Source organism: Manihot esculenta, chromosome 9 (assembly GCF_001659605.2).
Source record: "Manihot esculenta cultivar AM560-2 chromosome 9, M.esculenta_v8, whole genome shotgun sequence".
In the NCBI taxonomy this organism is placed as follows: Eukaryota; Viridiplantae; Streptophyta; class Magnoliopsida; order Malpighiales; family Euphorbiaceae; genus Manihot; species Manihot esculenta.
In genome coordinates, this window is record NC_035169.2 from 34489303 (window position 1) to 34511282 (window position 21980).

The 21980-nt window shown below is 33.4% G+C and overlaps 3 protein-coding genes across 5 annotated transcripts; 1 reads left to right on the plus strand and 2 right to left on the minus strand.

Moving 5' to 3' along the window:
• The first annotated feature begins 548 nt into the window (after positions 1–548).
• Positions 549–7939, plus strand: LOC110622976 (protein PHR1-LIKE 1). 3 transcript variants are annotated; one of them, XM_021767756.2, is made up of 8 exons: positions 549–767; positions 1913–2557; positions 2886–3078; positions 3169–3245; positions 3362–3401; positions 3662–3719; positions 4922–4991; positions 7241–7939. In XM_021767756.2, the coding sequence occupies exons 2-8, from the start codon at positions 1976–1978 to the stop codon at positions 7610–7612; spliced, it is 1392 nt and encodes a 463-aa protein (XP_021623448.1). In that variant the 5' UTR covers positions 549–767; positions 1913–1975; the 3' UTR covers positions 7613–7939. The 3 variants fall into 3 exon arrangements, with proteins under 3 accessions (XP_021623448.1, XP_021623450.1, XP_021623447.1); XM_021767758.2 differs by having other exon boundaries at positions 550–767; positions 1995–2557; XM_021767755.2 differs by having other exon boundaries at positions 551–767; positions 1948–2557.
• A 379-nt stretch (positions 7940–8318) lies between these two features.
• LOC110623720 (probable linoleate 9S-lipoxygenase 5) lies at positions 8319–12201 on the minus strand. Its single transcript, XM_021768739.2, has 9 exons — positions 11775–12201; positions 11377–11672; positions 10986–11214; positions 10609–10911; positions 10238–10323; positions 10047–10154; positions 9654–9958; positions 9300–9563; positions 8319–9171 (listed from the first exon to the last, which is right to left on the minus strand). Exons 1-9 carry the CDS (start codon positions 11977–11979, stop codon positions 8421–8423), a joined length of 2547 nt encoding a protein of 848 aa, XP_021624431.1. The 5' UTR covers positions 11980–12201; the 3' UTR covers positions 8319–8420.
• Positions 12202–14808: 2607 nt separating this feature from the next.
• Positions 14809–21272, minus strand: LOC110623326. The gene is made up of 3 exons (XM_043959798.1): positions 20891–21272; positions 18555–20517; positions 14809–15552 (listed from the first exon to the last, which is right to left on the minus strand). The coding sequence occupies exons 2-3, from the start codon at positions 20145–20147 to the stop codon at positions 15166–15168; spliced, it is 1980 nt and encodes a 659-aa protein (XP_043815733.1). The 5' UTR covers positions 20148–20517; positions 20891–21272; the 3' UTR covers positions 14809–15165.
• Between the last annotated feature and the right edge of the window lie 708 nt (positions 21273–21980).

Consider the following 21980-nt stretch of genomic DNA (forward strand, 5'->3'; position numbering starts at 1 on the left):
TGTGTAAATAAAAAAGAAGAAGAGAGAATGGATATTTTTATTATTAAAAATTTAACGAAATAATAGATAAAGATTGTTTTGGGTTGAAAAATTTAAAATTCAAGTATTTAATTTTAAAAGTTAGAAAAATTAATTTATTAATTATATCAATAATTTAATACTTAAGAATTAAAGTATAAATTTTTTTTTTTAAAAAAAAAACATATATTTATGAGAAGTAATTATGATAAACGAGGTAACAAAAAAACAACAAAAGTTGACCAAGTTTAATAAAAACGAAATAGCCTAGTGGATTTGGAAAAATGCTATTGCCCAGTATCAAAAGAAACCACTACTTTTATTGGGTCCCACTATTCCTATGGCAGCCTTTAACAATCACCCACATCAACACCTATACTTTGTTCACTTCCTAATCCAATCATTACCATTAAAATAGATGACCAAAAATTTCCATCCCACCGTCTGAACCATATCAACGGCTAATAGTTAATCATACAAAATTATCAAGCACAAAGACATACGTTTCATTTCAATGATACCATTACTAAGACGCATAAAGCCAAATACGTATTCGTTTTGGCCCTTGGGTGGCACACAAGGATAGAGACTGAGAATTCGGGGGAGATTTGCTGAATTCAACAAGAAAAGCCCATATCGTGTGTCGATATTCTTCCTCTGCTTGCGTTTTAACCTCCAAAACATTGGGTTCTTACTTCTTATCCAATAACCGGCTTGTCGTTACTCAATTCTCAATTTCGCTGTTTTTGGTATGTCTTTTTTTTCCACACCCAATTCTCGGTTTTCTGAGTTCCAGATATTCAAGTTTATGTATTGTTCATATTTTTTTTATTGATAATAGCTGTTTAGGTTTCTACCCAGAATAAAAAATAAAAAAAGCATCTTTCCGTTTCCTGTAGTGTATTTCAGTGTGTTCTTTTGTGAGGCCTTGATTCCTGATAGAGAATGATCTATTTTATCTTGTGGGGCTTCTTTTTTATTTATATTTTTCATAGATTGGGTGAGTATGTCATGGTTGGAGTTGGCGTGGGGGTGGAGGATGCAAAAATTGTAGTTTTGATGAGTTAACACGATGGTTTCATCTACTGCGTTTTTATTTTTCACTTCTTTGACTTTAGTGGTGATAAATATAGATTTCAGTTTCTAATGGTGATCTAGAAGTTCAATTTTGGCTTGCTTCAGCATAAATTTGTCAGTTTTGGTGATCGTATTGAGCACTTTAGACTGCCTGATAGTTAGGATTCGCAGTGCCGTTTAGTTCTGTAAATTTTAGAACTGGTTGGATACGATTTTGTATTCTTATTTCTTATTGATTTTATTGTGAAAATGTTTTTGTTTGTTTGTAAGCTGTATGGCATTCATCATTTCGGTTGTGCAGTTCATTCTTTTATAAGTTGTATTTCTTCTTAAGTTTGGTTCATTTAATTCTCATTCAGTAGAAAATTCTCTCAAACATATGTAATACAAAATTACCAATTCCTAGAAAATACTTTCCTTGGGCTCATGGTGTTTGATATGTATGTATCACCTGCTGATTGCACTAAAATGTTGAGATATATGAGTTCACTGTTTCATATTTACTTTGGTCTACTTTGACAGTCAATATGTGTGTCATTCTTATCAAATTTGCCTCTCCATGTGTAGCTAATAGAGGATACCAATCATGGTAATAAAGTAGGCTTGTTAATTTTCGAGTGTTGCGAGAAAATTTTCCAATTTGCTGCATCTTTGAGATTTTCTTTTTGCATATTCCAAAATTCCAATTTTGAGTGGTGTTGTCTGCTATTAATGCAATACTACACACAACAAATTGTTTTTTGTATTGAGTTGTTGACGTTTAGGTTTGCAGCAAGTGGTTGTGTTGTTGACACTGTTTTCGATTCTATGCATACAGCCATAATGAATGTGTGCTGTGCTTTATATGCTCAGGGATCAGGGACTAAGAAATTGACTAGCCATGTCTTCCTCTTTTCCAGTTCTTCCAACTCCTCTAGAAGATAAGTACCCCAAATTGCCTGATTCTTTTCAGATTGCTTCAGAAAGGGAACTGATGCGAGATCCGGTAAACCAACAGTCATCTCCATTGGGTCCAAATAGTGGAACAATTAAACACTTGCTTTCATCATCTTCAACATTTCCTAATGAATTAAATGATTCTTTGGTTTCACCACGAGGTGGGCAGTCTCAAAATTCTCCCTTTATTTATCTGTCATCAAGGAATCGTGGAACCTTGCCAGTAGCACGAAGCCATTCTTCCCATCCTGAAGAGCTATCCATAGCACTGATTAATCACTCAGAAGAACATAAAGATATGTCCTGGTCTATGGATCCACTTCATGACTTGCTTGATTTTCCTGAAAATGTCACTGTTGAGAATGGTCAAGTGGAAAGCAATATTGGTGTCATTACATCTGAGGATCTTTCTAAGAGAACAGATTGGCATGAGTGGGCAGATCAGTTGATCTCTGTTGATGATAATCTTGAACCAAATTGGAGTGATCTTCTCAATGATTCTAATGCAACAGATGTCAAACAAAAGGTTGGTCCTCTGTATAATATGGTTTAGTATATATATGCATGCAGTAAATTTAATGTTATATTGAGGCATACATCTCATTTGATGTTGCAAAGTAAAACTATTCTATCTCAAAAATAAATGGAAAATTCAATGCTTGGGTAGCTGTATAGAACTTCAGCTGTGAAATAGTAAAGGCTACCGCTAGAGTTTCTGGTCTGGCAAAGTTTGTTTGACAAATGATTAATTTAATTTCTAAGATTATTACCTTCATTTTGTATTATAGTATTGGTTTATAACTATCTGAACCAGCTGTTGAGCTGCCAAATATCCTTTTCTTTTGTCTTATCAGGTGCTGAAATTATCTTCTGAGATCCCAGTGCATCAACCCCAAATACATCAGCATCAGCATTTAAATAATGGAGAACCATATACTGTTGCTAACCCAACTTGTACTGCACCCCCAACAAAACCGCGAATGCGTTGGACACCAGAACTTCATGAGACTTTTGTAGAAGCTGTCAATAAGCTTGGTGGAAGTGAACGTTCGTAGTTCTCTTGGTTATAGTGTGCTATTTATAAATCTTAGCTCCTGAAAAATTGTTATCATGTTTACTAAGAGCTTTAAATTACAGGAGCAACTCCGAAGGGTGTTCTAAAGCTCATGAATGTTGAAGGCTTGACCATTTACCATGTTAAAAGCCACCTGCAGGTATGTGAATTTTTGTTCATCTTGAACATTTGACCATCTCTTTTTTCTTTCTTAGTCTCCTTTCAGAAGCTAGTTATAAGGTTGTTGATTTAGGTAGTACATTTTTTAAATTTCAGAAATACAGAACGGCCAGATATAAACCAGAGGCATCTGAAGGTAACTCTGACTAGCTCCTTTTTCTTCATTCTGATGTGTCATTTGCTTGCCTCTCAATATGTGTACTTTAGCTGAAATTTAATCTTATTTGCATTTATTTGTTATGTTCGTTTACCATATTTTTCATATTCAATATTATAGAAGAATGCAATGCACTATTCTCATGGAATCCCTCTCTCCTACTTCTTCTACATAGTTTCTGAATGAGTTTTATTCTTCATTTCAATTGTTTCAAGATGGTAGTTCTCTCCATTTTTCAGGAACTTCAGAGAACAAGTTGAGTTCCATTGATGAAATGAAATCTTTAGACTTGAAAACGTAAGTTCTTTCCTTCACCAATAGACCCGCAATGAATTATCTCCTGTTTTTGGTTGAAGAGCTTACTAACATTATATTTGAGAAATTGTGATACTGTAAGTTCAGCTATATGCCTAAAATTTATATCTATAGATTATTAGTGATGATTCAAGGCCCTTTCATTTTTTTTTTTTTGCAACACTTTGCCTTTAAGTGGAACAATTTCCATGTGGCTGTACCTCTATGTACAATTACTAGACTTCCTCAAAGAGGCTAGCAGAAACATTGATATTAGTTTACTAGATCATCATTATAGTTTTTTTTTTTCAAATTATATTCTTTACATTTTATGGTGAAGAAAAATAAAAGGAAATCTGAGCGCCTTTCTTTCTACGCTTTATATGGTTGGGGGAAGTATTGAGGATAGATAGAAATTAAGGAAGAGTGAGCTAGAAGGATTTTTGTTTTCCCTTTTCTTTGTTAGATGATGTGCGGAACAATGATTTTCTAGTCATTTTGCTTATAGAGAAACTTGTGTAAAATGGGTCATGGGTCCATTTGATTTTGCAAGTACAATGGATTAACCTGCTTTCTGGTCTTTTTTGACTCCAATATTTTAACCTTTGATTGGATGAGTTTTAGCCAAGAAGGAGGTTAAAGTTGATATCCTTCTTCCTCATGCGCATGTCTACCTAAACCCAGAATGGAGTAGTACCGTTTCCTCCCGTTTCTTTTTCTTTCCTTCCAATCATCCCAACCCAATGTGCTAGTCTAAATGATATACTTGATTTTGTATCAGAGATAAGCGAAAAAAATCTGTATGCTCTCGTTCAATTAATTACTTCATTCTTCCGGAGCATGTTGCATTCTCTCTTCTATTTTCATTTCTCCCAGTCAGTTTCATTTCAAGTAACTTGTGTGCGAATGATCTATAATAATTTCTTTTCACGAGCATCTCTCATGATCTTTTCAAATGGATGTCTGCTTCTATTTGTATTGAGAATGTTTGCGTGGAGGTTTAAAGTAATTTCAATCCTCATGCGTTAATAGCTACTCCTAGTATGTGGACTGGCTCTTTTATGCTGAACGTAGGTTACACAGGGCAGTATGTGTTATAACTCCTTATGTCATATTAGCTACTCTTGCAATTATTATTTTTTGTTTCATTCGTTAGACAAACAGAACATTGAGCGAATTTTATGCTGATCTTTGGTTCAAAACAGGAGCATAGGGATCACTGAAGCATTGCGATTGCAAATGGAAGTTCAGAAGCAACTCCATGAACAGCTTGAGGTATGCTATTGGTATTCGAACTCGGATTTCTGTCTCTTGCGTTTTGGTGGTATCCTAAATAGTAATTAACTTTAATTAAGGCTATACTCAAAGACTGTTTTTTCTTACTCATAACATTTTGGCATTGATTCACTTCTTTTTGAAAACCTGTATAATATCAAATTTGGGTACCTTGTCTTCTTGTAAAGCCTGTTAGCTTTCAAGTACAGCTAAGCATGAAATTTTTAATTAACTTCACTTCATGTTCAAGTTAAGCTTTGCTATAGCTCTCATGTGATTCACTCGTCCTCTTGCTTCCTTTTCTAGGAATCGTCAATGAAAACTTAAATTTGTAGTGCTTCGTTTCATTTCTCTGCTAACTTTTAGTAAGAACTGATCTATATATATATATCTACATATAAAGCTGGGGGAGAAGTTGACAAGTGACATACTTAACTTCATCAATTTATGCCAAGCGGCATATCTAAATTTCCTTTCGTTATTATTAGAATGTGATTTTTTAATTTTCTACAACTTTAAAATAGGTCCATGAGAGTTTGACAGATGACACAATTAATCCTAAATATTTATGCGCAAATATATTTATAATTTTTTATACATTTTTAATTTTATTTCTATATAAAATAATAATTAATGTATATGTAGTAAATGCAATTTATTATTTTTTTAATCACCCTTCAGTGTATGACTTTTTGATTTTCTACTACTTTTTAATATAATAAATATAATTTTATTATATTTATTGTAATAAATATAATTTATTATTTTTTAATCACTAATAATATGATGTTTTGATTTTCTACTACTTTATAATATAATAAATACAAATTTTATTATATTTATTATCACTATTATATAACCTTTTTAATGTCCTACTATTTTTAATATATTATATTATTAATATATTGTATAAAACCCATTAGCTCAATCTCTATTTCATATATTTCTTCACACATCTCTCTCCTGTCTTGTTTTGAAAATTTTCTTTTTTATAATTTTCTTAGTATTTAGCATGAGATACATAGTTGTACTATTCTCGACAGCAACTCAACCCTCTTGACTATATTGAAGTTGGATGACAGAGTGATGTAGATATTTTGGAGAGATCATCCTATTCATTTTAGTCTTTTTTAATAGTAAAATATATTTATACATAATTGTTGTGAAGTCGTACTTAATATTACAAATATTACAAAGTAGTGTTCGTCCAACATCATTAATATACTTAGATTTTGAAATTGACATAGATAAGGATAGTTGGAGGATATTGTAATAAAGCATATGATTCTTCTACCGCTGCCGCCATTGTCATGTCATAGTTTAATAAATTTTGTTTTTTTAAAAATATAGTTTATTAAATAGAATTTATTATTATATATAATAATAAGTACTAAAATTTTTAATTTTCTTTATTGCAATCGGATTTGATAGTGCATGAATTTGTGTTTAATTATTATTTTGAATTTAAAATTTTAGAGAAAATGTTTTATTTTTTTAGTAGTGGAATGGATTTATATAAAAGGAAATATTATTTTATAAAATAATGTTATATAATAATAATATAAAAAAGTTTTAAGTGAACAAACGATCGTTTAAGTTAGCAAATTATACCCAAGATATTAAGAAATGGATTACTATTCAAAATTGAGGTTCTCAATACAATGGGTCAGGGAGGAGCTTAATGATAAATGAGCCTAGATATGTTTCAGAATATCTATATGTCTATATCAAAGGTTAATACAATATTGCCAAGTGGAAACCCATCTATTTGCCAAGTGGTGACATCTTATTGGATCATATTTCTACTATTTACTAGTACATGACTTTTTGATTTCTTAGTCTTTAACAAAATAAATTAATAATAGTATAGGAAATGGAGGGTTTAATACGTCATTAATGTACATGCCTATTCATTTTTCCCTATGCATTTCACCAGACATTAAAAAGACTATGTATTGGCTCATTTTGTTTATGCATATTATGGGCAACAATGAAATTATTTAGATAAATTTTTACCATTTGATTATAATTTTTCTTTTATCTCTTGTTGAATCAATAAATTTAAACCATAAAAATATAATTAAAAAACTAAACTTACATTGTAATTTTATATAATTATAATTTAAAATATTTAATAGCCCGTGGGCAAATGACTAGTTTAAATATATGCACAAAAGCAACATATGCATGCACGGAGACTAGTTTACAGATTTGTGATATATACTGTTATTTTGTTATTTTATCCTCAGATCCAGAGAAATTTACAGTTGAGAATCGAGCAACAGGGAAGATATCTTCAAATGATGTTTGAGAAACAAAGAAAGATGGAGGATGAGAAGTCCAACCCTTCTTCCTCCTCCATGGATGATGATCCTTTGGTCCCACAGTCAAATGCAGTGCAGCCATCTGATAATAATAAAATACAAGTATCAGAGCCGGATCATGCCAAACTTGTGGGTGATAGAAGCGAAAGCCGTGTTGCACTGGAAGAGAGCTCCCCAAGTGTAAGCAGAAAGCACAAGTCTTTAGCAAACACAACTGATAAGAGTCTTGACCCAAAAGATGATGAATCTAGTCCAGCATCAGCAAAGCGACCAAGAGCTGATGAAACTGCATTATGAACAACATTACTCTGCATTCTGTTGATCTCTTATGCAAATGACAGTTTAGTTACCCTAGATGTCATTTATTAAGCCTGGAAACAAGGAAATTTTGGAACTTTAAGGTCTTGATTGATTTTTCCATCTTGCCAGAATGGGAAGATGGAATGAGTTTCCTGACTGTTGACGTTTCCAATCTAGGTTTAAATTGAATTAGGGAGTGTTGCTAGGTTTAAATTGAATTAGGGATTGTTGCTAGAAGATGGAGGCTGTATATATGTTTGTGCATTGTTGACTGTTAAAAGAATTTGTAATTTCCAATTGAATAATGCATTTTCTGAACTTTAACTTCGTGCGCTCAGGAATTTCAGATAGAATTGGACTGCAACATCTCAGGAGTAATTATAAATTATATAAACTAAAAACTACCTTTTCATTGTTTACTGTGATTATAAGATCATGTACTTAATTTCTTATAATAAAATAAAATTATAACAATAGTTATAATTAACTAATACTAAAAAAACTAATAACCACAGTTATTAAATATATGACTAATATCACACATCAAAATCAAACTATCCACCTCCTGATGCCTCTAATCAAGATTTTCCCATAAACCAGCCAAATAATATTTTAGTAACTAAGTTATTAGAAGAAGATGAAGAATAATTTACATAAATATCATTAAATTAAGCTTAATAACCCATAAGCAAATCGATCAAAATAAGAAAAAAGACGACTAATTGATTCGTTCTCATTATTCATCGGCATAGTGAAGAACATCTAAACGAGCAAAAATACAAACAAGAATCCTTGCAGAGTAATTTTAAATAGAGATACTGTTGGGGATGCCTTTCCCTGTAAGTCCTTCTTCGCTTGCTGGAAAGAGCAGGGTGTATGGCACATTGACAGGTCCACTACGGTTCTTTAATCTTGTATCTCTGTTCCTGTCCAAGATTCTGTCCCCAATTCCTTCCAGCGTCTCCTGAAATTTCTTAAAAGCTTGCAGTGGTTCTGCATCTGAAGTCCATCCTGGTGTTCTCTGCCCAAGATATTCCTCATCTGCTGAATGCATTGACAGAATTTCTACCAGAGAAATGCCAAGAAGTGCCAGTGGCTTGGCAGTGACAGTTTTGAAGAAAGCCTCTTCAAAATTGGACTCAAGCTCCTTGAAATCAGCAGAACCTTTTTCAGGCATCAACCTGCGACTTATGGTGGGCCGGTTAGGGAGGTAACCGCCGTAAGGATATTGTCCGAAGTTGATAGCTGCATGAAGAGCAGAAGCTATCCATATGATGATAGTGCATATCTCTATTAGTTCTTCACAAGTTTGCATCCTGGGCCACCATAGTTCATCTTTCTTGTCACCATGACCCTTCTCTTGGATTTCTTTCCACCAGGATTGGAGTTCAGAATCCTGTCTAACCATGTCATTTGTCTTGTAATAAAAGGAAGAATATTGTTTAACCCATTTCTTGATTGCTGACCATATCTCAAGCCCATCAACAGCAAACGGGTAGTCTTCTATCATCAGGCGAAGACCATTTGGTGAATTCTCATCCTCAACCGCCATTCCTCTAGATGAATTAAAACAAGACAATGAGTGACATGTTATCAAACAAATCAAACTATTAGGTTGTCTCGGTTGCATGCAAGTTCATGTATTAGTCCTTTGTCGGTGTGGATTAGACTAGGATTTAGTTACCTCTTCTTCAGATCTTCAGGCAGTGCTTGATCGGTGAAAATCCAGTCTTTGTAAACTGCAGAAGACATCTCCATGGAATATTTTCCAGGAAAAACAGTAGCCTCCAACACTCCTTCAGCATTAATGAGTACCTGCCTAGCTAGTGCATTTATATACAGCGTGTCGCGGAAATGAGGATGCAAAAGCTTATAAACTGGATGCAGCACACTTAGCTGCCTATTTGTTGCAATCACAAATGGTTCAATCACTGCATGTGTTCTCAACCTATGACACAAGTTATAAACGCAATTAATTAGGAAACTGAATTTGCATACATGTTACAGGTCAGCTTTATTCCAAATCTGAAACTCGTACCAGTGACTAATCAGCTGATGAAATCCTGAGTCATTTATAGCCACATAAGCTTTAGCCAGTTTCCAGATGGAGCCTTCAATTCCATGTTCAGCAGGGGTGTATACATTGCTTACTGCTCCAAATTGATCTCCCCCAGGATGAGGCAAACTTAATTCAATTGCAAGTGGCTTCAGGGTTCCATCTTCTTTCAAGAAAAGGAGTGTTCTTGTTGCATAAACCTTTGTGGAAGTTTCATTAATCAGCCTCAAAAATGGCATCAGCACATCATGGTAATCCAATATGAATAACTTGTTCTTCTCTATTGCCTGTTCCACCAAAATACTTTGTTTATGACATATTATCAAACATAAACAGACTAATAAATTGAATTGTGATGTGAAAAGGAAAAGTTACCTCTTCTATAATCATTCCATGTAATTTATTCTCTATATGCTCTTTTGTTATTGAACTGTTCTGATCACCAAATCGTTCATGGTTTAGCTTGCTTTTTGGAGGAAATTCCTGCAAACCAAATTTCTCTTTTATTGTTTTTTGTACGTTCTTAATAGCAGAAGGAAAATTTTTCCAAGGGAGCTTCTGCTAACCTCAAGACGGCAAATGCTAACAGGATTTACACCAGCTAGCAGTTCTCTGGCAAATTCCTCATCAGAACTCCATGCAGACTCATCAGCTGTTCCAAATATTAGAACATCAAAATTGAGCGGTATAGGAAAGAATACCAAATAAAGGGGCAAGTATTAAACTGTTGTAACAGGCACACAAAACGCAATCACACAAGCACAATATAAGATAACGAAAGAGGTTTAACCGTAAGGTGAACGTCTAGGTTGGATGTACTGGACTTTGAGTCCATTTATAACTCGACCCATGAAAAATATATCCAAAATTCAACCAACACAAAAGACATAACTCCCAACATCTTTGCACAATTTGAATGCCAAATAAAACACAATACCTTGAATCACTTGAGGCGAAGGAAATTTCCTGCCACTTCCAAATATCATGTTAATCATCTCCAGGCTAGCGTGCAAAGGGCCATCAGGTAGCTTGATTCCTTCTGTATAAAGAGTTAACACATCTTTGAAGGAGTAAAACTCTTTATCAAATAGAGATTTTAGCTCAGGTCCACTCAATTGAGTTAAAGCTTTGAATGAGTTAAGAAGGAAGTCTTCATTCTTGGAGAGACTAAATCGCTCATCCCTTGGCACATAAATGCTTAAGCTCTTAAGAAGAGGCAGCCTGCTCTCATTACGAGGATCTGCACAAGAAAATGTCACAATTTTAATGATACACTAATCTCAGCTTTCTCAAAGGATTATTACAAGCTCTAACCTGAATCCACAGGTCCCCGGCCTGTTCTCACTCTGCGAGGATAAGGGCGATCGAGACACCCTCCAAGAACTGGACGGACATGTTTGTGATCTCCAAGGTCATTGTAATAAGCATAGTCATAAATCCTGTCAGCTTCGTGGAGCTCTCCTTTTCCATCTCCTCTTAAATTCTCCAGCTCTTCTTCTCTGTACTTTCGCAGTGGCACTGGAGTATTATAAGGAAGGTATGTCTGCACCATTAATATAAACTTGAGCATTATTAACATAACATGTTGCTACTATAAATGGAGTCGTCTCTTGACAGAGAGGTACAAGAAACAGATCTCCCACAAATATGCTGCTGTTTCAGTAGATACTATTTGACATGAACAGAAATTACAAGATTTTCTTGCCTTGTTAGAGAAGAAGACACGATCTTTCTGGTAAAATTTGGCAGGATAAACCCATGAGTGGCAATCAAAGTGGATGGAACCATGACCAGGAACATGTTCAAGTGTGAGAGACTTAAGGAAGAATTCACCATGATGATCATTTCTTATAGTAAATGCTCCTGGAACTCCAATTTCCTCTTCCCAATCAAAGCTAATCTGGAATTGGACTTCGCCTTCTTGAAGTGGAGCCGCAGGTAGAGTAGTATTGCACTTCTCCAAGTATGCAGGACGCCCTGTTTTCCCTCTAAGCCCATCTTCTGCAAGACATCGGCACAGTAACTTGATGAAAGTTTCCCAGAAAATTAAAGAAACTAGGAGTTGTTGAAATACATAAATGAAAGGTAAAAGCAAAATCTCACCAGGATGGCCATTAAAGGCACTAATGAGCTGCAGGAAAACTTTTTTACCCGTCAGTTTATCAAAGAGTTCATGAAGAGAGTTCAAAACATTCTTCTTGGTCTGAAGAATAGCAGTGCCTTGAATTTTGCTGCTGTGGCTAATCTCACATTTCAATTTCTTTCTGCCATTTTCTCCTGTAATCACTGGAATGATGTTTTCAGACATTTCTTTTTTTGCTTCAGAAACAAGGGTTTGATTTGTTACAGAGATTGGAATCAGATTTATGCTTCTTGTAGGAGTGAAGATGCATCTCCATGGAAAGTTCTACTCACATGCAGTTGTTTGTCTTCCAGGAAAATCATTAATCAATTTTATAAATCTAAACAGAAAGACTTCGCCTAAAGTCTTTGTCCTTATTGATTTAGTTATATTTGAAAGCTAATGTCTCCATTCAACTTATCATAAAATTATTATATGATTCCATTTTTAAATATATAATTTAAAAAAAAAAAATCAAGGAAGGAAGAAAATAGCAAGTAGCTGGTTTCCTTAGATTTAGAAGAGCCTGTAGATTTGATCTTGGAAGCCATTTGCAAGGAGGAAGCATGGACCCACCTGACACGGAGGCTACAGAGTCACGTGTTAGGTGGCATACGTGTTTTTATTTTTTTAATTTTATTGTAGCAATATTTTATTATTGTTTGTCTAGTAAAAAAAAAAAATCAAAATTTCATTTTTTGATTAAAAAAGAAATTCAAAATGTTCAATTTAATATCTGTTTTTATTGATTAATTTCAATATACATCGCTGATTATAGTTTAATAAGTAAACTCAGTAGATAAAAATTTTAGTATTTCATTATAAAAATGATAAATTTATTTAATTTGGAATAATATATTCAAATATTATTTTTAATGATTAAAAATTAAATTAAGTTGGATATGTCAAAAGTAATCCTTAATCCCAAGAAACATTAAACCACCGACAACTTGGGATCTCCGATTCTTGCCTCACTTGCAAGTAGGTTTTCTTACTTAACAGTATTTATTGTTTTCTACCATAATTAATTATTTTTAATTGAATGTATAACACTATTTAGCTTAGGAAAAAATATATATATAAAAAAAAACTCAATGATTTTATCAATTTTTAGATACATGTGATTTATTTTAAAATTTGAGATTTAATTTTATGTGAAAATAATATATTATAATATAATTTTCATATCAGTATAGAATTTAAAAATTATCATTATTTATCAAGATACTAATTAAAAATAAAATTAAGCTAAATATTTTTAATTAAATTAAATATATGTATTTCAATTCGTAATTTGTTATACATAAATATTATTCTGTTTACCAAGTTGTGAGATATAAATTAAAATATTAAACTAAAAACTTTTTTAACTTTGTAGATAGAAAATTTATAAAAGATCGAAGATGGTTCAAATAACAGAGATAACTAAATATCATAATTTAATTTAATTTTATTCATAGAACAATATGATTCTGATTCAAATCATACAAATAAATAAATAATATATTTATTGTGCACTTTTTAATCTTGCATTTCTCCTGCTGACTTTTTAATTTACAAGCAATTTTTAATTTAATTTTGAAATCAACGTCTAAAATTCAATTTTTGACACATGAATTTCAATATTCAGTAGAAATATTAAATATATTTTCATTCAATGATTGGATTTCATGTATGCAAAAAAAAAAATGAATTTCAAATGTTGATTTCAAAATTATGATAAAATTGCACTCTAAAATTAATATGTCTGAATTAAAATAATAATAATAAGATTTTTTTAAAGAGTAAAATTTAAATATTTTACCTAATAGTAAACTTTTTAAAATAAAAGCATAAATAAAAATGTAAATAAAAATTATTTATTAAAATATATAAAATCAAATGGATTTGAATATTACTTAAATAATAATAATTAAATTTAAAATGGCTTGTGTATTTAAAAAATTAATCTTGATAAGTTAATTTCCATGGATTACCTACTCAACTCCATTTCATCAAAAAAATTTTCAAGTAATGAAAATTGAACTTTTGAGGTCTCACCATAATCTAGTTAAAGTGATTTTGTTTTGTGTCGTAAAATTTAGTATTTATTCCTTTTATTCTAGTAAAGTTAATTATATACTTTTTTTTATTAAAAAATATATTAATTGGTCATTGCATATTTGTTCTGATTACTATATAATATTTGCGTTAGTTTAAATTTTATTCAGTGTTTATAATTTAAAAAATATAATTACATAATTTTTCTATTTTTAAATTTTAAACTATTTAATTTGGTATTACTTTTATATATATTGGTTAATAAAAAATTTTATTTAAACTAAACGGACTAAAAGGTTTGTACAACAAAATACAAAATCAAATTTTTTAAAATAAAAAGATTAAATAAAATTTTACAGTAAATTGAAACTGAAATATTTTAAATATTAAAACTGAAGTGCATATGGAATTGAATTGAACTTTCAAACTACATAAAAAAATAAAAAATAAAAAATTATAAATTACTCAATTTGACAAAAGTAAGTAATAGAAAGGCTGAAGGCTCTTAGTTAAGTTCTTGGAAGTATTCTCTAATAGTCAATTTGGTACTTCAGCAAAATTTGCGGTTAGTTGGAGCGTCATGGTATTTTAATTTGGACCCAATAAACCCTGTTAGTCTTGGTCGACTCAATGATTTAAATTCTTTTGGCATTTGAGTTTTAACTAATCACCACTTGTTTCTTTTGAATATCACAACTAATTTGATACTCTTTAGGGTTTGAAATTTTTTAGCCAGTAAAAATTTGACCCTGATGGTTTATCTGTAATATTTCTTTATGTATGTAAGAAAATTATATTGCAAGACTGCAAAATATAGCAAAATTTACAATAGAGTTAGAACTTTCTTTAGGTATTTTGTGCATTCTCTTAAAATTTTACCTTCTTTCTTCGAACGCAAAGCATAGTGATAAAAATAAATAAAAGGAAAAAGAAAAAGAAATTCCACCATTTCTCCAATTCAAAACAAACAATGCATGTCAAAATGATCAAGGGAAAATAATATCAATCACAGAAGTGTAAGCTTGATAATCAACTGATTATGATACAATGATTAAAGTCCTTTAAAAAAAGGGAATGAGAAAAAGATATTAAAGGTGGGAAAAAGGCGGGGAGACATTGCTCCTCTTCAATTTCATCACATAACAGTACAATAACACTAGAAGACGGCAGTCTTCATAATCAACGAGAAGTGATTCCTAGCAGATTTCTGTAAAATCATCCAGTGTGTGACTCGGAACAAGAATAAAGGTCAGATGTGCAAGCAGAGTCGTGTCTTCTCTTTTCCCTTGAAAGGATTTTGAAGTGGCAAAGGCCCTTGGATAGTTTATCCAATTATTCTTCCACATCTTCACTCAATTGAAGCGCTCCGCCATCCCCACCTCTGGCTGCTGCCTGTTTCCTATGTTTCTTACTCTTGGATTTCTTGGCCTTCATGCGGCGCTTTTTTTCATTGGCATCAACCCAAGTATAGTCTGACGGTATATCGAATGGGTCAATCTCATCCTTGTATCTATGACTATCACTATCACTTGATTGCCCACCACGACTCCCTCTCATCCATGAAATCCAGGACGTCGACCCTTCTGCTTCCTTGGATTTGGCATCCTGGAAGTGTGCTGGGCTGGAGAGGGGGGTTGAGAACTCCTCTACTGGCTGAAGCTCCTCAAATTTTGTGAAAGTAACAAGCACCCGAATAGTTGGGACAATGGGGATGGCAACCTGCATTGAAGGAAATAAGAAATTATTATGCTCTTCATAGCCCAGTACTTGAATGCAGCGTATACTGTATACCTTTGTACCACAAGGAAATCCTCTTCCAGAGTATGTTAATGACCAGAATCTGGATGTATATCATACCAGTTTTTCAGGTTGATAAAACTATTCATACCATTAATATAAAAAAAAAAATCAAAATGCAGTTCAATTTGCACTAAAATTAGGCAAGAATTTTGCAACAAGGACATGCATGATAAAAAAAACGGCTCATTTAGCACCTATGTTACTGCATAAAGTAACTTCACATTTGAAGTGTGATAGGAACAGAAATGACCGAATACATAAATTACTCCTTACAATTTTATCATAAGATCTCATAACACCTGAACTTTTCTTTGACACATTAAACATCTTACCTCTATTATTGTATCTATGAAACCTGGATTTTACATGCGTGCATAAGAACAAGAGAAATTGCTATAATGATATTGATATGGCATTTTAACAATTTTGTCTAATTATAGGTAAGAACCATCTTGAGAGAGAGAGAGAGAGAGAGAGAGAGGAGAGATATTGTGGCGAATGAGTGAAAAATGAAAAAGAAAATAAAAGAAACTGGTGTTAGTATCTTTAACACTAATGAAGCAAACTCATCAATAATGGGTTTGAACAAGAATTTATTGGCCACACAAATAAAACTATACTAGACTTCTGAAGTAAAGTTTGCGTTGATTTATAGAGAATTTATTTAATGCAACCATTGTATGTACAAAAAATACATTATGATTGTTGATTATGATAGGACCCATATGGAAACCACCATAATCAATTGGCATAATAAAACCAATGTACCTGCAACAGTTGTACTCTAAATTTCTCCAATTTATGCATTCAGCTTACTGGAAATTGTATAAATTTTTCCAAAAATGAGATTAAGGATATTATCTGCTAAAACGCCAGGATGCACATAAAGCACAAGTCAGGGTCAGGTTGGACTTGCAACGTAACTAACATGTCATATGAAACCTGGGTTAGACTTAAGCTTGCACCTCATTCTAAGCAAATAATTCTGCACGCCTTCATGATACAATAAATGCAATAAACTTCATTATAATTGTTTTGATTAATTTTTGCAACTTAGGAGTTTTAGATTTCTATTAATTAGGAATTCTAATATTATTTGGTTAATTAAGCAAGTTGGTTTTGGTACCTGATTACAATTTGCTTAGTATTTTCTTGTTTGGGATTTCAAATCCGAGCACTAGTAGAATCAGTGAATCACAATTACTACTATAAATAGCTATTTTTCTAGGTATTCTCATAGAGATTAATATGATTTTCAACTGATTTGTGAATAAATTTGAGAATTTGTTTTCCATCCCCTTTCTTCTACTGATTCCACAATCCACATCAATTTGGTATCAGAGCAAGATATGCAATTGTCTTTGGAAATTGCCCTTGCTTTCTTGAATTTTCTTGCTACATTTTTTTTTTTTTTTTTTGGGGGGGGGGGGGGGGGGGCAACATCACCTAATAACTCATCCTCTTTGTTCCCTTTGTTCTGTGGTTCTACATAATTAAATACCTCCAATAGAAGTCCATAATAATGCACGTGGCGAAACAGGAATATGGTTTGGACACGACACATATAAGCCCAAAATACATTCCAAGTAGAGGCCCAAATCTCTAGCAATATGCCACCTAGATGTAAGTGCATATTTCACTTTCAAGTCCTGCTATTTATCAAAGTGTTGAAATTTTAGTACTGAAGTGCAACACACCTCCAAATTCGAAGACAAGGTTTGAAGCAACAAAATACCATGCCAGTAGTGAGTAGGTCAAAACCAGTTCAGACAGAAAAACAGCACAATTATTATTGTGACTAATATAATTGAACTTAAAACAGTTTTCAACATATGGAAATTACACAACAAGGACAGCAAATGCGTGATACCCCATCAGTTTGCCATGAGAGGTAAGACATGTCTGTAGGCAAGGTTAGGTGCTACTCCATATGTTACTATAGATAATTAGATTACCGTGCCAGTAGCCAGTGTATCAAAACTGATTTGGACAGAGAAACACCACAATTATTATTATGACTAATGTTGTACAACTTTAAACAGTTTTCAACACATGAAAATTACAGAACAAGGACAGCTAATGTGTGATAACCTGTCAGTTTGCCATGAGAGATAAGACACGTCTGTAGGCAATGTTGGGTACTACTCCGTATGTTACTATAGATGATTAGATTGCTTCCAATAATAAAACCAACAACAAATTAATTAGCATAAGCAAATATTTATTCTAGATCAGGGAGACAGAAAGTTGTGTTAGACCACATTCTCTATTTTTTCTTAAACATGACTGCACACTTTCCTCAGAGTATGAAAAAGTGTAGTAATTCAAAATATATTTATACTGCTAAAAACAAGCCTGCATAAAAAGTACTAAGCAGTAATCATATTTTGATAAGCTAAAGATGTTACGAATTCATGATGATGTAGAGCTTATTAAGGACACAAGGGCCATTTGCTCCAAGATTTAGATTATTATATTCAAGTAAGATGGTTGGTTATGATAAGTTTCCAATCATAGGAAACAGCACTTCTCACCGTCTTTCACTACACTGAGATCCTCCCAGGAAATTGCTTGAACTCAAAAGCATACATAATCTACAGATCACTCCAGCCCAAGTGACAACATCACTGTTTGTGACTGTTCCAAAACATTCCCCCCCTCCCCCCCCTTTCCAGCATGTGCAAACCAAACAAAGGGGAAAGGAAAAAGGAAGAGAATGCACCAACAGAAATAGGAGGAAAAAAAAAGTCCATGAAATATTAAAAAAAAAAAAAAAAGACACATGCTTATTACCATAATAAGAGCAGAATATAAATATAAACATAAATCTCAGAAAATAAATGGAAATTCCCCACTGATGAAACAAATGCTAACAGTGCAGGCATTGCAGGAAAGAACAATAAAATAAACAGATGGATTACCTTGACAGGAAATGTCCCCTGAGGTAATTTAGTAGTCAAAAGCTCCCTAAGCCTCCTAACAGCTTTGACCTTGTTGGCTAATATATCAAGTAAAGGCAGGAGTTCCTCAGTTTTCAAAGGAAAATCTGGTGTCAGCCACAAGACAGGTCTTAAACCCTTCTTATATTCACTCTCATGCTTAGACTCACTACTGACCCCCTTCTTCTTTTTCTTCTTGCTGCCTTTATCCTTTCCCTTCTTGGAATCCCCCAAATCCTCCCTAGAAAATTCAGATGATTTTCGATTATCAACAGATTTCTGGTTCCCACCTTCAGGCGCCAACTTTGAGAACTTCTTCAAGATTTTTGAGTCTTCAGGATCATCATTATTGTTCTTTGAACCTTTGTTCTTCCAACCAAACCAACTCTTCTTCTCTTTACTGGAACCATTAGCTTCCCCATTTTCATAAGAACCTCCAGATCCATTTTCTTGGTACTCGACGACCCCAGATTCCTCATCCTCACCAAGACCATCTGCATTCCCCATACGAAGTGCAGTATCCAACTGTTTCCTCTCCTCGGCTGTCAATACATCATCAAACTCATCATTGTCAGCACCATTTGCTACCCTTTCTTCATCATCCGCAGCAAAAAGCTCCTCATCAGTCATTGCACCTGGAACCCGCCTTGACTTCACACTCACCATTACATGAAACATGTCATAAACTTTGGCCTTCCAATTTCCAACCATCTCTGTCCTCTCTTGCCTCCTCCAATTCAAATGAGGAACAAGCTCTGCCTGAGTGACATCAATGCCTGGCCTATACATATTAGTTTGAGACATTAAAGCCACTTCATGGGCAACTTCTGCTTCTGTTGGTTGAGCACCAGCACCCTCCAAAGCATTAGTAACTTCTTTTTCCTTGTGAGCCAGAACAATCAGCGAACCTGGTGGCAAAGATATATTACCATCCTCTGAAGAATACCCCTCTCCCAAGAAGAGGAATGTCTGATCTGACCTTTGAATGCGAAAACCATCAAACCCAGCAAGGGTCATATCCGCACGGAGGTTGGAGCCCCGCTTCCAAATGCGATAAGTATCTGAAGGGGCAATTCTGCCGATAAATGGGATAACTGAACTCTCAAAGTGAAATGCTATCTCCATGTAAAAGTCACGTATACGAGCAGCAGAAGCAACAATTCGTGGAAGCCTACGACACCATTTTGCCCAAGCAAGAGGCTGGTAATGCCGAGCAATGATCAAAGCAATTTGCTCCTCTCTTGTGCAAACTGCTTCTTGAAGAGCACTCCAACCATTTTCATTCTGCAGGCTCCAATCTGCACCAGCTGCCATCAAAATCTCTGCAGAGACTGGATCTCTCAATTTAACAGCAAGGTGCAAAGGAGTCTCACGGCCAGGAACATCTCGACGATCAATGACAGCAGAAACAGCATCAGCTCTTTCCTCAGCAGCAAGAGACTCTGCTTCAGTATTAACTTCACCAGCCTTGGCAAGAGATGGAAGGGTCGAGATAATGCGTTTGAGGGCTGCATAATCACGGCGTGCAACTGCAAAGTGGGCAGGACTGTGGGAGTACTTGAATATATCTTCCATTTGGTTCTATATATTTCTTCTTCTCTTTCAATTTCTAAACTATGAAGTATGTTCCATTTTCCGGCGAGTAGAGTTCACAAAATTTAAAGGGCTTTACTTAGTAGATTAACACCCAGTAGATTAGGGCTTCTACTATTCAGCCCTATACTGGCACAAATCAACTTTAGGGGTCTCTGAGAATCCAAACAACACTCAAGCGAAAGAGATCAATTATCATAAAATTTCCACTATAAACAGCTACATAAGATAAGTATTGTTTATTTCCCTCAATATTACCCTAACTTCTTCAATTTTTCTCAGCTTCCAAACACAAAATCGCACATTAATCAAGTAAGCTTGAGCTCCATTCAAGCTTCCACGAAGTCTAAGTCTGAAATGATAAAGACACAAGAAAAATATTTCAAGAAAAATAACGATTAAACTCAAAAGAGTGTCAAGCTTACCCACTCAACCACGAGTATATCTTAGTTCAGTTATTCTATAAACAGAATTGAAAACAAATTTTCACTCAAAAAATATATATGAGAAAAAAAAAATCCGCTCACCTTTTAACCAAAATTAAACAAGCAAACCGATGCTAAGCTGAATCCCGACACGAGTAACTAACTTTAACTAACTCAATTTCCATTCCCTCCCAAAGGAAAATAACCAAAAATATACGATCCAGAATTTCTATTTTCCCTATCCCTCGATTTTCTCAGTAACCAAACTACAAAAATTTAGGTATGTCCGTAAGCAATTACCTGAAACATCACCCAGTCGTACGAGAAAAACAACCACCCGAAACCCGACCTGATCGTTCAGTTTCTTAATTGCAGCTTTTTAGTGTTTCCCTTTGAATTGTTTGGCTTGTTAGCTTCAAATTCTTAGATGCAGCGTGAACGAGAGAGAGAGAGAGAAGAATCAGATGGTTGACACGAATGAGATCTAACGGTCAGGATCTTCACTGCTTATTAATGCTGCAAAGACGATGGCGTGACGTGACCTAACTCGGGCTTCACTCGGTCTCCAACTCAGATCTCTCCGTCTCTCTTACTCTTTTCTCTGAGTTCTTTTGTTTCGGATGTTTTTTGCAGTTTTTAGTCCCTTGCTCGCTCTAAGCGCTCTCTGCTATCTTCTTTTATTTTTTCCTTTTTTTTTTTTTTTTTCTTTTCTTTTCCAGGTTATGTCCCATCGCTTTTGCGCTTTTTTTTTTTTTGCCCTGCCGTTTAATAGCTTCAATGTTCAAAGGCCCTTCAATCCATTTAAAATTACAACCATGCCATCCTAAGTTATTAATCCTTTTACATAATTTGTCCACGAAGTCATTTTACCTTTCAATTTGATTTGTATTATATTTAATCTTTTTAATTTTTATAAAGTAATATATATTTTTTAATTTTTAATTATTAAATAATTTAATTCTTATACATGAATATCATATATAGAGATTAAATTATTTTATTATTTAAAAAATAAAGGGATAAATATAAATTTAGATAAAATTTTCATTTAGAGAAATGGTGAGCGAAAAGAAGAAGAAATTGGTGGATGTGATGTTTATAGTGTTAATGATGGATTCAGATTTTGTCCAAATTATATGCATATATACAAGACAATTCTGGAGAACCCTATCTCTATTTTTTTATTTTTTTTCATTATAATTAACAATTTACTGTTTTTTTTTAGCAAGTCTGCAACTTTTTCTCAGATTTCTTTCAGTGGGGTTCCTCATAATGCTTTATGTAATAACTTTATAAAGGATTAATTATTAGTGTTTCTCAAAACTTTTAAGATTTGAAGTTATTGATTTTTATTAAAAATAGTTGATAAATGAATAATCAAACCCCATAA